Genomic DNA, 17,219 nt, shown 5'->3' with positions numbered 1-17,219 from the left:
ATTTTCATAAGCTCTGTTGAATTTACACGAAAACAAATCTGCCCCGTTTAAAGGGGCAGAGCCCTGCGGCTGCCAAGGTGCAGGCAGCTCCTGGGGAATTATCCCGAGCGATGAGGAGGGGGAAGCTGACTCCCCCTGCTTTACCCACCACGTGCATTTTAACTCTCCTGGAAAGGATAAGGTCTGACCCTGCCCTTCTGAGGGTGATGTGTCCAGACAGCAGGTTCTAAGTTTCCATGGGCAGCCCACGGCATAGCAAAAGCAACTGAGATCTGCACCTTGATCTGCATGATCTGATCTGGTACTGGGAATTTAGGAGTGCACTCAGAATTGGAAGGCCGTTGCTTACTTTTCTTCCTTTTTACAGATTCCAGACTTTTATACTCAGATTATCAGTTGCATACTTTTTTGGGTCATTGCTCTGTGTGTGTTTCCAGTATCAGATCTCTACTTCAGCAGCCCAAACTCTGTTCCTCTCTTCTTCTCCCCCTGGCTCCTTTCTGACAGCTTTCTATAATAGCTTCCCAGACTGCTGCCGGACTGCAGCAATTGCACGTGTAATATTTGTTGTGCTCTTTATGTACGTATTAAATTATGCTAACAATTCTAACCTGCCCAGAGGCCATTTGTTAATCACAAGAAGTAGCTGCTTGCTTCTAACAACACGAAGATGGACCCTCTCGGGATCAGTTTGAGGTTGGAGAAAGGGGAGCTGGGAACAATGTATGTGGATAGCGAAGGGTGTTGTTGGTTTGTTTGGGTTTTTTTAATGTCTGACTTGCATTTATTTCCCCATTTAGAAAACTGTGGTCATTTTTTATGGATCACTTCACAGAACGAAGCAGTGAAACTAGTACAGTATTTATCCCTCCCTTTTCATAAGAAAGGGGTTGGCAGCTCTGGCTGAGAGTAGAATCTCTTCCTTTGGTTATTGCAGGTCATTTGCTATTGTGGTCTGGTTATTAGTCTTGCTGCAGGTTCTTGTTCTCAAATATTTCTCAGTCCAGATTTTAACTGTGAAAAAAAAAATGGCAGTGGTTTTTGGTGATTTTTTTTTGGAGACGTTTCTTCACTCCACAATAGTATTTTATGAATTGCTATGTGAATTGGTATTTTCTTGGGAGAAAAATGTTCTGAAACAAGACTCTAGCAGTACTTCTAAATCAAACTCTACAAGGAGTACTCAGTCTCAGTAAGCAAAAGTAGGTTTTCTTTCTAATGACTGGAGATACTGGAGGTAAAGTACTGTTGATACACACAATACTTAAAGATCTGTGTAATCTTCTAGTAGTTTGGTGGCAACAAAAGAACGTATTTATTAATTGCATTGGTTGTTGAAAGTGAAGGTTTGCTCTGAGGTCTGCAGTCTTCTAGGTGATTAATTTTTAAAAGTGGAGTCTAAGCATTTATGACCAAATTTGAAACCAAAACCTGAAGGTGTGGAAGAAGAGAGGTGTAATCCATAGTTCTTTCCTTAGATCTTCATGTATATTGGTTGGATCCTACAGTTAGTTTTCTTCCCCTCGTGCCTGCTCTTTAAAACACATCTAAAATACATTTTCACAAAAGATTTTTTCATGTCCACAGTTTCATTCCTACTTGACAAAGGTCTTTCCTCATGTTGTTTTTCTCCGTGATCACATGCAGCTTTCGCGTTTCAGATCAGGTCCCAGTCTAGGAGGTTGAAGACTGCTGTGATTTTGCTGATTCTCCAGTCTCTGGGAGCCAAAAGTCTAAATACTCCGGGCTCCCAGGAGACTCAGAAATGGAGAGGGGCACATTTTTTTAAAAAAATCAAGGGCACATGACAGCTGTTTCCTCACAGCTCCTTTATGACTGGTTCCCAAAAAAGGCAAAATAAGGTGCTGGCAAAAGCTGCAAACTAGTGCTATAGAAAGCCCAACAGAGGGAGAGCTGGCTTTGCTGGGCATGGTGGCATTTGCTCAGGATCGTGTCCCTTCCCAACAGCAGGAGTCACTGCTCCCTCATCTCATCCCCGTTGCCCTCCTTGCTGGCAATGGGAAAAGTGCTCTGATCCCCCTTGGCCCTCTGTCCCAGCTCTGCTCCTTTTCCCACCGTGTCTGCTGCAAAAGTGACCTGACCTCTTGCTGTCTGGCAACAAAATCCTTCTCTCTGGCAACACTGAGGCACACCCATCCACCTTTTTTCATACCCCTTTCTTCCTCTTCTTTTTTTCTCCATGCCACTTAGAGCTTAGGCTTTATGCTTGAGCTGGCCTCCTTTGCTCACTTCATCAATCGATCTCCCTTTCTTTGTTGTAGTCCCAGCCAGGTTTTCTGGGCAGCTTTCAAGAAGCATGGCTGTAACAGAAGATCAAAAATGAAGTAACTGTGTGATTGCATAACTGAGCTTAAGAATGGCTTTCTGGATGTGAACTGAAAAAGCAGCGGCTGCTTAGGTAGAACCTTTTAATCTTTGTCTGCTGCTGTCAACTTTTCTTTCTTTTTCCACAACCATTCAGACAAAACTAGGCATTGCTTTAGCTCCATAAACTTGTTCTTCTGACCCAACATCAGAAAACAAATGGATCTAATCAAAAAGCAAACCAGTTCACCCAAGAAATATAATCTGATCCTGTGGCCTTTCTGCATTCAAAGTTTCCATTGAGTTCTGTGGCATTCACCCATCCGAGATTCCCCCAGGCAAAAGGGAAGCAAACAAATGCTCTGAGCAAATACTTTGTTTGGCAGGATCAATCATGGCCAACCACAATGATGCAGAGGGGTTTTTTTTGGTGGTGTTGTGTTGGTCAGATAAAATCCTGGATAAATTTTCTTGAGTGGGTTCTGTTGACTCAGTGTGGCAAGCGGAGCTTGTCCTTCAACCAGGATATTTAAAGAGGTGCTAAAAGGGGTGATGTCAGTGATGCATCTTCTTGATGCTGCCCTGTGAAAGTCAGATGAAAATTTTCCTTGCTTTGTTTAAATAAAAATGTTTCATTTCGGAAACATGTTTCCTTTCAGTAATATGAGTGTTAAAGCTTAATGTCTGGTTTAAAGTTTCTCGAAGTGGAGTGGGTCTGGATCTGGGATTTGTTCTGTGGAACAAAGAGGTGTGTGTCAGAAGTGAGATTTTAGTTAAGATCACAGTGCTGAGATTGTTTCAGGCCTGTCTCTGCAGTTCTCACTGCTTTCCTGAGGAAGTGTTGCTTGTGAAATCGCATTTTAGATATGGATTTTGCCTAATATTTGGTGTTAAGTCCACTGATCAGTTTAATCGCCCTTGTTAGAAAAGTAAAAGCTTTGGTACTTTTAAGTTCCTATGCATTTTGTGAGCGTAAGCAGCTACTAGCATCCACAAAAAGGATGCTGCTCCACAAGCTCTCCTGAAGTAAGTTAAAGTGTAGTCTGATGCTCCTGCTCCTACAACAGATGTTGGGATGTTCAGGCATGAGACACAAACCTATAGGGAACTCGACTTCTTGAGCTCCATTGCTCAGAGGCTCAACATGTTTAAGTGTGTCTTTCAGATTCTTACACCTCTGGGGCAGGAACTCTTTTTGTTCTCACTGTGCAGATTGCTGGCACCTGACACATTGTGCGTTATTTTTATTGAAAGTAAACAGCAGGGCTTAGCTCCCCACTGCCTTCCTATTCTCTGTGCTGTAAGAGTGAGCTTCCAGACAGCCTCAGCTTTATTAGAGGAAGGGGTTACAGACCTGTTCCAAATAAATACTCGGATTTTGATGGAAGTGTCCCAAGACAGAGAAAGCACTGTCTGACCAGTCACCAGTTATCAGAATTCTGTCATCTGCCAACTATAATCTACAATTAAAGTTGAAATATTTTTATATATTACCAAACACAGAGACAATAGTGTCTTAAAGGGAGCTGAAGAGCAGAAGGAGGCATGGTTGTGCCTTATTTGTTCAGCATTGGTGAGTCATTTCGTCTGAATTTCTGTGCATTTTAAGAGTTTTGTTTCAAAGGTCTATTGTGTGGCTTCTGGCAACAAATTAAATACCAGTGATGTTTGGCTCTTAATTTAGAATTAATTTTACAACATCACTCATAGTATAAGACCTAGTTGAAAGCCTATGGTCACTGGAAGGATTCCGAAGGATTTCACTGGGCTTTGGATGAGGGTCTCAACCCACAAATAATCTATTTATTTTTCTTGACTGTATTTATTCTTGGATGGGAAGACAAGCATTAATTTTTCAGAATTATTTTGCAATTCTGGACTTTTCATTTCTTCAGGCTAAAACAGTTGGGGATGATGAAATGTTGTTGTAAAGAAAATCATTAGGCTGTGAGGGTAAGGTGGAATATTTTTGCTTCTCTGGCTTGGACTTGCTATACTGTAAGCCATCATAACACTGCACATCTGTGAGCTGCCAGAGGATGGACTTAGTCATTCAAAGGGCAAATTCCCTGACCTCTAATTTATCTGATTTTTTGAGAAGCAAATATAAATGGGAGTAAAGAAAAAATACAGAGTTCGAGTCAGAGTTCTGTCTGCAAAATGAAACTTGTTTTCTGAGGAACTTGCAAGGAACAGCTCTCCTCTCAAGTTTGCATGGAGGTTCAAGTTCATAAATCCAAGTTTTCAAAGAAATATTTTGCTTTAGTCCCTGAGGTTGTCCTGCTTGCAGTTTTTGAGGAGATTATGACTTTGCTGTCTCTTGGGCATAATGATTCATTCATCTCCGGAAGCAGTTGCCACCCACTGAGCCTTTCTCTTGTGACTTCTTGTGAATGGCACTAGAAGAGGCTACTCTGTCTCCAGTCAAAAGGAGGATTTTTTTGGCAAGGGCAGAAAAGAGCCTCGCAGTCTCCCTTAACAGTGTTGTACCTTTCGTCAGCGTCTTAGGATAGGAAGGAGGAGATCTTCCTTTTCTACAGTAAAAGTTCCATGTTAAATCCCAGAACAAATGTTTGTCCCTACAGCTTCATGAAATAGCTGAGAAAAGTCTTAACTGACCATAGCACGGAGTTTAGTACGGACCAAAATCTTTGAGGATCAGTAATAGTTTCCGTCTTCCTAACACAAGAAGGAAATAAAAGAAGAAAGTGAGTAAGGAAAAAGGAAGTACATAGGGATGTCTCTGATTTCCTCAGCAAGCCATTGGAATACAACAAAACCAAGCATCACTCCTAGGAGATGATACAAGGGAATTTGAAACTGTAGATCTGAAGGCAACAGAGAACAGCTGTGGGATGATATGAGAGAGAGAATAAACATCTGGTCTGTGGGTGCGGGATTGATGGATTTTCCCACTCTGCAAAAATCTAATTCACATAACCGCAAGTCTGAGCTGAGTGGCGTGGATAGGAATAAGTTAAGTGGTTCCTGGAGAAACAATGCTCATTTGGCATAACAGAAGGTTACAGGAGATCTGTACTTTCTTCATGATGTCTTGCTTTTGTTTTTCTAAAAAGAACTGATGGGTTGGCTTCTTGCTTGTGCTACTACTCACTTAATAAACCCTGTTCACATACTAGAGCTTGAATGTGTTTTTATGCTCAATTATCAACTGGTTACCTGGGTCCTTTTTCTGGCTAAAGTGAAACCAAGCTCTTGCTCTATTTGGCCTTCAGGTTTAGCAAACAGTGAGAGTTGGGTTCAATAAGGTGATTGTGATCCACAGGATGATCCTTGAGGTGTGTGGGAAAAAATTAAACAAGGCAATTTCCTTAGGAAATCACCCATGTTGGTAAAGCAGTTCGTGGAAAACCTGACTGATGTCTTCATCACTGATGCCTGCTTTAGTTGCCATACTATCCCAAAAGCATTTTCACTTTTACTTAAGCATTTTCTTATTGAAGGCTTAATCCTCTATCTGTTATTAAGGCCACTGAAACTGAATTGCTCCATTAGCAGCAGGCTGATTAGCTCTCAAGTCTATGTATGCAAACTCTCTAGTAACCAGTTGATTTTTAGTTAGATTGAGTTGGAGGTGACAGTTCTTACTTTGACCTGTCAGCTCAGGGTTCAGTTTTTATGAATCCTTGTAGGAATTATTTCTTTGAGCCCTGTACCGCTCAGGGCTGAAACTGGCCGCTGAGCTTAGAAGTTGTTGAGTTGAGTAAGGGAATAGCAGATGGACAGAGGTCCTCATCTCATAAGCTTCATATCCATTCAAAATGATCAACTGAAAACTCTCAAGGACTGATTCTAAGCTAAGCTTTGGATGTTCTTAAACCAAGCTTAGACATTTGGAAATGGGAAGGTTTTTTGTGGTCATTAGTTTATCAGCAAAACTAGATTACCAATAGTGTTTCCAAGCGAACGTCTATCCTCAAAAAGTTTAGATAATTAAAAAAATACAATGATTATACAAAAAATACTTGCGTGACAAATCAGCTTTTCATGCTGTCTCCTGCAGCACAAGCAAAAGGATGAAGTTAGTAGGATAACAGTCACTTGTAAAGAGAATGAACCTTGAGAAGGATATTGGAAAAAAGCACACTGAAAAGAACCAATCCATGGAGAGAAGTTAAATCAAATTCGTGGCTACACAAAAAAAGCATATATTAAGCAAGTGAAGATTTTTATGTTTACCTGCTGAGAGAAGCTATTAAGCCCATTTCTGAACAGTGAGTAGAAAAAATAATGCCCCTGCCTAGGGGTATTTCTTACTGATAAAAGACTGTAAGACCAGATCTGGCAAGAATGACTCAGATGGCATGCCTACAAGGCACTTGTAGGTAAAAGAATAAAATGACAGGGTGAGAAATGCAGTTTTACAAATTTTAGAAACAGTGCCTGTCCTGGATAACGTTCTGCCCTCCATCACAATTACTAATTCTGAAAAAGAGCTGCCGCGGAAAGAACTTGCAGATGACCATGGTAGATGGGAGAGAATTAGGAGAGGCAGATCCCTGCTTCTGTGAAGGGAGCCAAACAGGCGCTGTGATATCCACATGCGCAGCCTGGCTCTGGAAGCAGGGATTGTGCAGTAACCTCCAGCAGCACGGCCTGTGGTGAAGCTTCCTCTCAAGACCGGTGGGGAGTTTGGCAGAGGGGGTGGGAGGGGAAACTTCGGGGTTAATTTCTCTCTGATATTTGCTACTCGATGGAGAGAATGTTGCTGCAGCTGGATCCCAAACACTGGTAAACATCAGATTGATGCTTCTAATGGTGTTTTTAGTAGAGTTTATCAACAATTCTGTTATCGCTGCGTGAGATCTCTTCCTTCAAATTTGCCAATCTTGCTTGTGTATTTTTAATGAGTGTTGGCACAATCCTTCATAAAATTGTGGGAGCTGATGTAGATTTACCGAATGGATTAGCCTTCAGGGACTCCCACAACAATATGTGTGCTATTTCAACCTATTTTGATCTAAAATGGATTTGTATGTCTAAAACAAGTTAGCAAATCTCTGTGCTAATTAAGCTAGATTGAATGACGCGCAGGAACTAATATTGCTAAATCTGTATGTGAAGGCCTGATTCTGAGAATACTTGTAAGCTGTGTGCTACTCAACGTCAGGCCTGAAAAATATTACATTGCAAAGCTGCTCTCTTGCCAAAAAGACATTACATCAGTCAACACTGAGAGTGCATTTAATATGTGCTAGGCATTAGACTCACAACTTGAAATGCTGTTCTCCTTGATGCTTCCATATGATGAGGCTCATGCTAGTGCAGTGAGGCTGGACAGATACTTTTATTTTTATTTTTTTTTAATTCTAATGCTGAAAACTGAAAAAGGGCCTTAAGGCCTTGTGTTAGCATCCTCTATCATAAGGAATGAATCTACCAAATCTGAGCACCCTGTATTGTCTTGCGCCATACACTGGAGATGGAACGCATTTCTTGGCTGACTGCTCCCAGGCATTTTGGTAGTCATATTTTTTTTTTAATTGAAACCTTTTTAAAGCTCAAAGTTCCCAATTTTTCAGTGTTTTTAAGAGAAACAAACAAACAAACAAACATCTCTTTGCATTTTTGTGCCTTCAGCTTCATTGCTACTGTTACTGTCGCTCTTCGAAGGAGCAATGCCAGGAGCAAATGTTATTAAAACCATAACCTTTAATAGCACAGTTTCACACAAAGAGGTATATATTTACAACCTTTACTCTCTTAGGCCTGTTATTTTTGTCTGTCATTTTTATTACAGTTTATCAGTCCTCCTTTGCAATAAGAAGTGATCAGTTAGGCTTAAAGCTTTGTTCAGCTGCTCAGCCGCAGTGTTTTGTGTGTTTGTCTGGTGTAGTGTTTTTTGAGTTGAAGTTCTTTGTCAACACAGTGGATGCTGTGACTAATTTGGCTAATTCTGGAAGAAAGGATTATGCTTGGATTCTGCATTGGTGTTTTGAGTCTCAGTAAAAAGTTAACGAGTGAGTAGTCTGGGTTACGCAGACAGTTGGGTGGGATTATACCTTCTGGCCATCAAATCAATGGGATCTGTTTATCACCATATGATTCAGGCTTAACTTCTGAGCCGGTTTGTAATGTCTTGTACACGATTTTGCATGCAGAGCACCCCATACATTGCTTATGAATGTGTGTCTTGGATAAATGGGAATGCTTCTAGTGGAGCTTTCACACAGAGGCATAGAAATGTTAGTGGGATACTGCAGTATTGCCAAATTTTTAAAATTTAAACAATTCTCACAGTAGTTGACTTTTTTATATATATATATATGTATATATCTTTGCATTGTTTTAAAGAAGAGTGACGTGTTACTTTTCGAAAAAGAAAGAGAAAATCTATAGTCCTGCTCGCTGCAGAATGACACTCGGAAAAGTGACTGTTGTGGCTGAACACCACTTCCCCCCCACCCATCCAACAACGCGGAAGAGAAAATCAACAACATTAGGTTGAAAACATTAAGTCACCTAAGGATTTCTGTAGGGTCTGCTTCAGATTCTGTTTGCTCAGGGCGAGAAACTCAGTGACTCACAAGTCCTCTGATTTCCCAGCCTAGGTGCTTGCACAGCCGTGACCTCGCTCCAGCCATGCTGGGATGAGCCGTGGTTGTGCTCCAGCCCTCCCTCTGCTCTGCTTGCCAGGGGAAGAGAATCTCCTTGTAGATTCGTGTTCGTGAGTACTTCCCTAGCATGCACAGGACCAGGACTTAGAGGTGTGGTGTTGTCCAGGCACAGCCCCTGTCTCCTTGTTAGATAATAAAAAGATAAAATAAAAATGTTTTATCAGGATTCACAACTAAACAAATATGAAACAAGAGATTCTGAAAAACAAATAGTGCCATGAAATGCCTGTAGCCGAGGCGATGTGCTGGGCTGGTGCCTGAAAGTGACACAATCCTGCCGTCTGATTTGGACAGTGACACAACCCTGCTGTCTATTTTGGATGACCTGATTTAATTGCGCCAGTTGAGAGAAATGCAGGAAAGGAAGCGTGCTTCAGAGAGAGTGACAGGCCCATTCAACTGTGACAATGCCCTCTCTCCTGATAATCTCGGTTCTTATTCATTGTAGAGATAAGAACATATTTTTCCCCCTAACCTTAGTTGTCGTTTGGCTAAATTTGCTACCTTGAGGGAACAGAATTTGGTAAACAAAACCAGCAATACTCATGGTTTCAAGAAGATGAAGCTTTCTACCACGATGACTGCAAGGCCATGCTGCCCAGGAAAGGAGGGAAAGCAACTGGAAACTGCTCCCTTCTCGAAGCACCACTCTGGGGCCGGGGTGAGAGGCGGCAGCTGCTGAGAAAACTTTATTCCCTTGCTGAATGCAGGGCAGGCAGCACCCCAGTATGTGAAGAGGGCCGGCCAGAGGAAAGAAGCTGGAGATTTTCAGGGAAGAGCAAGAGGAAATCGTGACGTTTCAAGCGGAAATTCTTTCTCAGCATGGGCTGTGAGCTGCCCAGTTGGTGCTGCTTTTAGCAAAGGGCTGATCCCTCCACCTGCATCTGCACAGTCTGTGTGTATAGTAATAAAAAATGCGGGTTTACGTGGTCTGCCATGTGAGTCGAGCAATTTAGGTACTAGTACGTCACCACTTCTCTTATCAGAGAACATTAAGTTTCAGCCAATTTCCATCGCTATTTTTATCCTTTATTGTGTGCAAATACACAAGGATTTTAATAACAGCAGAGTCACTTGAAATGCCACTCAGAAGGCCAAAGAGATGATGTCTTACTTGCACCAGTTCATGTAAAGCTGTTTTTACAAGTGAACCATGTTGCTTATAGAGAGTCAGAGCAAGTTTTTATAAAGGCATTTTTTTAAAGGATTGAATAGTTGCAATTGTTGGAGAAAGGTGCTTAGATACTGGATTAGGAATTTACAGGATCAAAGTAGCAGTTAAGATGCCAGGGAACCCATCCAAATCACAACGTAGCTGATACTCTTTAGGGAATACTGGGTTGTTTTGTAGACAGCACTCCTGGCTCCAAGTAACTTAAAACCTGAAGAATTGGAATGATTACAAATATCGGGCTAAATCTGTCAAGGTGTTGAGTGCCCACAACTCACGTTGGGCTGAATACTGTTTTACACTGTGGCCCTTTATGCTGTGATGGCAATTGCAGAGGCATTCGGTGGCAGTAAATGCCGCTGGAGGCCCCTTTACAGTATCGGGACCGTAGCAAAGTCACTTGGGTGATATTGGGCATTCAGCCCATTTTCCTGGCAATACTCAGCACCTTTCAGGAGCGAGCTGACAGGAGTGGCTCTGGCAAGAAAGCTCAATTATTTGTGATCTCAATTACACAGAAAATGTAGGAGATGGATTTGGTTGTTGGGGTTTTGTGTTCTGTTTTTTTTTTTAACCTATGAGAAACCATGGTGATTCTGCTGAGCTGGTCTCCTTGAGATCTAGACTGCAAATGCAGGGCATGAAATTCTCTCTGTCCTGTTCCTAGTGCCAGTGATCAAAGCTGAGTTTGCGGAGGTAGAGAACTTGCCTACATCTTTGCTGTACAGGAGGGTGCATTTACCACCTGCCCTCTCTTGGGCTCTAGACGAAGAACAGCAAAGACAACAGTGGAGCAGGCTTCTCCTTTTTCCCATCTTAATAACTGATAGGAGAGCTGAATTTTCCTATCCAGTGGAAAAAATGCCAGAGAACTGAAATATTCTGGTTTTGTATCATTTACTTGGAATACTTACATTTCTGTTTAAAAACTTGTTTTCAATATTTTTTGTAAGAAAACTAATTTCTGTTTCAGTGATACAATAAACTTGTCATTCTAGCTCTGATTCAGCCACCAAAACAAGAAAATGTGGTTTATATTTTTTTCTCTATTATGCTTAACAGTAATAATGTTGCTGTCACCACAATGGGGTAAGCAAGGCTTCTGAGGAGAAGATACTAGCTTTTGTCTTTGATTAGCCCAACGATATGTTTGGAAAAGAAGCAAACATAGGGATAATATAATTTTTGAAGTTAAAAAGATACATATTTTGTCTCGGTCTCAGTTTTAACAGTTCTACAGATCTTTTCTTAAACAAGTCAGTGGAAGCTCTTAGTACTTTCTTATTCCTTAACATGTTGGGTTTGGAGAATTTTGTTTGTTTTTTTTTGACGTGAATGCGGCTGGTGTTTTAGAAGTTGGGAACTGATTTTAGAGAGAATTATAGAGAATTTAATGCATATATAGAATAAGGAAACTATTCAAACATAGTTATTGTATGCATAATAATAAAAAGTTTGGCTAATAGAAGAACTAGAAAACAGATTTGCTTTGATTGTAATATATTGCATTGTCGTAAAATTTGTGGGGACATAAGTGGGTTTGGATCTGATTTCCATGTGTTTATGGATGAGGCAGGTTATTCATTTGTAGACTGGTATTTTGTATCTTTTACCTCTCCTGTCCCTCACAGCTCTTCCTCTGCTTCACCCACAAACCTTTTATGCTTAAAGATAGATTTCAGTCAAGTGTGACAGAGTGGTAGAGATTTCAAAGCTTCATAAATATAGGTGAGGAAAGTCTCTGAATTAAATTACCCCTAATAGTTTCCCATCACAATGGCTAATTAGTAATGGTCAAAGGTAGCAGCCTACATGTTTTCGTTTAGGTATTCTCCAGGACAGAAGGGCAGTAGAGATTAAATTCGTAAATACTTTTGGTGATAACAGAAATCGTGGCCTAAAGAGATGAAGTATGAATCAGAAAACCATCTGTCATTAGCTCTGCTGCTCATGGACTTACTTATTAGAAGATGCAAATGAATGGTACAGGCAGACAGCTGCATGCAGATCCTACCTCTTCCTCTTCTGATAACTCTTATCAAGTACAAAATTCTGCCTGTCTGTCTGCTGAGCTTCTATCCAGCAGCTATGGTATCCAGTGCTAATGTATCACTTTTTGTCTGTTATCCTAGCACCTGACTCAGTGATACAGAGAGAATCACTTTTATTATCCCTCACGTGATACACAGCTGCCTAGGAGCCCTGGCAGGCAAATCATCAGTTTAAGATGTGGTGTAAGGAATACCTTAGCCAGCTGGACTGCTGGTCCACAAAACTGAGTAATAGCCCTTCCAACTTCTGCACACACACCCTGGGACTGTTCACAACCACGACTGGCAAGAGCCTGAGCCCATTTATTGTCTGTGAAGTGACATCTCGGACACTGTGCTGCTACTGGAGTGCTGGTAGGGCTCTGACTCACTGCCACACAAATTCTTGTTTTCCAGACCTGAGCATTACTAGCATGCAAAGGTTTACCCATTCACAGAATCATGTGGTGTGGCAGCAGGCCATACATATAACCTTGACTACAATGCCCTTTCCGGAGACTGATTGTGGTTTTCTTGCTATCTAACAAGCTTGTTATTTCCTGTACTAGTTGTAACAGAGCTGAATATTTTATAGGTTACTTAACTAAACTTCTGCGAAATCATACTGCCTATGCCTGCGATGGGGAACATTTGAGTCTGCACTGTCCGCGGCATTCAACAATAAGTGTTCAGTCAGCATTTTACGGGCAAGACAACCATGTGTGTAGTACTCAGGAGCCTGAAACCAGGATGACAGAACCCGTAAACTGTGTGGCACCCACCTCTTTCCAGGTATTGCATGTTGTAAAGGTTCTTAATGCAGAGAATGTTTTGGATGTCTTCCATATGATAAGCTTTGCTTTGTGAAAACCTCAAGTGTTCACAACATTGAATAAAATGACATCGTGTCTACGTTGGTTTACCATCAGAAGTATTGTGACTGAGAGGATTCATATGGCTTTGGCAGAATATTGACATAGGATTGTGAAAGCTTTGTAGATTGCATTCTATTGTGATGAGCCTTGCTTTGGAAGCGCCATTCTCAAAGTTCCCTAAAATAATCAATTCCCTTCTAATCAGGGGCTGGTCGTGACTGAGCACACCGATTTTAATCACAGAGGTGCTTCTTGTCCCCAAGAGACACCAACATTGAGCAGAGCTGGGTTACAAATCCCCTGAATAAGGTGGCTTTCTGGCTGGTGTTTGGCTTGTTCCATGCCTGTCTTCAGTCACTGGAAAGGCACCATGACAAGTAAACAGCAGATCCTAAGCACTTCTGCAGATATCTGCATTTCCATGAATTTGTGTCATTAATATCTGATGGTTTGTTTGCTGGGCGCACTTAAGCATAGCTTAAAATGGTTTATGCTTTGTAAATTATTAGTTTTTGCAATGGAGAGTTTTGTAACAAGCCTTAGAAGGTCTGATGCACCCTGCTGTCAAAGGCTTTTTTCTCACAGTGAAAATGCCCAGAGTTAGGCCGAATTCAGTAAATCGTTGCAAAAACGAGCAGTCAGTGGAATCTGAAGATGTTCTGTTGGTGAAGCTGTTGTAAATGCCCTAGAAGAGATTTGATGAAGCTTGCAACATTCGTGCTTGCAACCGACACCTTGCCTCTTGACAACGGGGAATATCTGTTCCCACTGCTAGTGAGCTGAAGAGTTTTGCAGAGTGTTTTGGTGGTAATATCCTCTCTACAGAAACAATACTAGGGCAGTTTTGTAAGTGTGGTTGCCCATGCTGTACTGCAACTTCTAAAGACATTCCAGACATGACCTATGGGCCATGTGAAAGTACATTTCTCCACCAAAAACAGTAGGCCAGATGCATCCTTGATGTCATTTTACTGACTACAGTGAAGTGACACCAATGATTATTTTGGGCTTGTGAGAGCTTTTGTGAGGTCTCCATGGGCATTTTTTTCCCCTTGAATATGATAAACACAGCATGGGATAACTGTTGTATAAACTATCATCATCATCATTCAGGCACTGTCTCTGATCAAAGGCATGAAAGCATTTTGGCGAGGCCGTGAACGTGAGAGACACGAATGCTCTGCATCTCAGGGAGTTCCGTTTCTGTCAAGGAGAACAGACACCCTGTAAACTGATTTCTTAGAAGAGAGCACCAGTGATCTCATCCCTCCTCCGTTTCCCTTTGGAACTGCGTCTGCAGTCTGCATAATCGGGTGTGATGCTACCCTGCAGCCGGGAGGAAGCATAACAGGCATTTTTTACAGTGACCTTCTGTTGAAAGGATCACTGCAAAGTTATATCTGTCTCGACATGCTAACGGCCCAAGTGCTCTCTCACGGCAAATATCATTGCTTTCGTGGCTGTGTGCTTTTTGCTCAGCAACGTGATAGAATATGTGACTGCAGCTTGCATTAAGTAGGAGAAAATACAAACAGATGCACAGGAGATGATTCAGGTCAGGTGCAAACAGAAGGTGACTCAGCAGGGGCCAGCTATCTCCACTTACTAAAGCTGTAACTCTCTTTCACTGGCCTGTTACAGAACCATCCCAATTAAGGAATTATTTGACTTGCAATTCTGCAAAATAAGAATTGACTGATAAAATTAAGTCTCCTATGCTCTCCCTTTCCTTTTAAACTCTTGAGGGTGCACTTAACGCTCAAAAAGTGTGGGATGCAAGTCCTCATCATCTACCAACACCAGCAAAAAGGCAAGAGTGTGACAGGATCGCTGCAATGTGCTGCCAATATGTATCGTTTGTGTTTGGGAGGGGTGGCTTCCAGGGATGACAGGAGAGATTCAGCCACTGCCAACTCTCTCAGCCTGGAAACAAGAGTGCAGCTTGTGCTATCACAGTGGTAAAATTATGATTTGGCCTCTTGGTATGACTGAAACCCCTTCTGATGAGAAACAAGGCAAAAATTCCCATAGATTTTGCAGGAGTACCTAAAATTATCAGAGAATGATATCTTACAGTTGCTCCTGTTAAGAGTGGGGTGGCTCAGAGACAATACCCGTCTTATTGCAGCCTGTTGTGATTTTAAATGTCAAGAATCCTGGGCCCTACAACATAGCCTATCCAAAAATGATGTATAGAAAGCCCTTTCTAAACTGATCTTTGAAGGTGCAAGTACACTGCTGCGCTTAAACTGGGATTTTTTTCTAGGTGCTCTGGCTTGGGACTGTGCTAAAAACTGGACTCAGACTTGTCTTGGGCAGTGTCTTCACGTATTCTGTAGCTCTGAAACCGCTGATGGGAACAACAATGTGAGCACTAGGAGTGCTCAGTCCTTTTCCTGAACTTGGAGAGAGTCTGCACAGCCGTTTGCATGTAACACTGCTGACTTTTGTGTTGTCCTCCTTCCGTTGCCATTCCCAGTGAAGCAGCACAGTAAGAAGGAGCCATAATATATTGCTGGGCCAAAAAATCTGGTTTAGACGTCGCCTTAGAAGAGCATAAAAAAAAAGAAAAAAAAAAAGAAAAAAAAAAGAAAAAGACAAGCAGGCTTAGGACAGAGACACATCTGTGCTATCTGATCAAATCAACTCTGGAATTGGTTCAAGTGGCAAGTCAAATAAATATCTGACTATGTATGTAACTACAAACAAGAAGTGCCCTTTAGGCAGGAGGCCCTACATATGGCTTAAAGCTAAGGTTGTGCTTAAGTGTCACGAAGCACACCAAGTCGTTTGATAGAATTCTTTCAAGTGTGAAGATACTGCAGAGCATGAACAGGTAAACTTAAGTAGATCAAGATGGAATAGTCAAAAACATCTCACATCTTCGTGAGTTACCGTGCTTGACTTGGACATTGTAGTGCCATAAGTACTCTCAGGGTTGTGTGGGTGCCTCAGGCACTGGGCTCTGCACGGAGTCCCAAGGACCACTGAGGCTGTGGTGGCACACAGCAAGACCTGGCCAACCTGCTGGGAGCAGAGGGAAAAGTGACAGCAGCAAATTGGTAGCATCCTAAGGTGCCGGGGCCATCGCTGTGATGGATGTATTCCCATAAACTTGGCCATGACTCAAAGTCTAGTAGACACGTTGCCTAAATCTGATGATACAGATGTTTCTTACATGTTTATAGACAAAAATTTCTGAAGGAATGATTTCTTTCCTGTATAGAACAAAGTACAACTGAGTGCTCTCATTACTGTATAGCTTCATACCTTGTTTTCAAGCCTATCATTTCTGTCTGTTGTTCTAGAAAGTACTGGATGAATGCCAAAACCTGAGATCCTGCCAACTCCTTGTCAATAGTCGGGTTTTTGGACCTGATCTGTGTCCAGGGACCACTAAATTCCTTCTTGTCTCCTTTAAATGCAAACCTAGTAAGTAATCCACATCAGGCAAATGTGATTTTTTTGTATGTTTCCTTGTTTGTTTCAGTTAAAATGCCACTGCACAAAGCTTTGCAGAAATCCGTATGAGGTTTTGAGACTCTTGGATTAGTAGCAAATTTTTTTTCTGCCTTACCTTAGCTGTCTGTTTTGTTTCCAACTTAAGTGTGCTTTCTGCCAATTTAATGACCAGTGTAGTTTGGCAAGGTCAGATGTCAGACGTCGGACTAGAAAGGAGAAATGTTTTGGAAATTATTTTTAAAAGAGATGGCAATGATAATGTCATATTAAAAAGAGACAGAGCTGAAAGCAAACACAAATGCTCGGGCTAAGGATCCAGATGATGAAGAAGATATCTTAGTAACAAATATGCAAAAACACTTAAGGAGGTAGGATCAAAGCTTTCAAAGATCCACTGTTACTACCTCCCATACACACACATGGCTAACTTTATTACAAGATTTCACTATAGAATCACCTGTATTCTATGCAGATAATTGACATTGATATGTAAAGGGACAAATCCTGCCTCAAAGGGGATGCACTTCCTGAACATGAGAAAAGTGTAAGAAAGGTTAAGACAGTCGTGAGGTTTTGTTTACTGGTGTTTTCTAATTGTTTTTCCTGTTGCTATTGTATATGAGAACAAGTCCCAGTAGCCCAGGGGCTCAGCTTTTTTTTGGCAGCTAATCCCCAGTGTGACTGAAATGGGTCCCAAAGAAAATAGCTGGATGATGAT

The 17,219-nt window shown here is 41.6% G+C and overlaps 1 protein-coding gene across 1 annotated transcript in view; it reads left to right on the top strand.

The window, feature by feature from the left end:
- Positions 1-11,218: 11,218 nt before the first annotated feature.
- The window catches only part of EVA1C (eva-1 homolog C (C. elegans)), a 26,336-nt gene continuing 20,335 nt past the window's right edge, over positions 11,219-17,219 (top strand). Inside the window, exons 1-3 of the mRNA XM_009870452.1 lie at positions 11,219-11,223; positions 12,734-12,956; positions 16,348-16,471. Coding sequence (XP_009868754.1) covers positions 11,219-11,223; positions 12,734-12,956; positions 16,348-16,471 — 352 coding nt within the window. The remainder of the gene's footprint in view (positions 11,224-12,733; positions 12,957-16,347; positions 16,472-17,219) is intronic.

This window comes from Apaloderma vittatum, unplaced genomic scaffold, assembly GCF_000703405.1.
Source record: "Apaloderma vittatum isolate BGI_N311 unplaced genomic scaffold, ASM70340v1 scaffold15275, whole genome shotgun sequence".
NCBI lineage: Eukaryota > Metazoa > Chordata > Aves > Trogoniformes > Trogonidae > Apaloderma > Apaloderma vittatum.
This window is presented reverse-complemented; position numbering and strand designations above follow the sequence as displayed.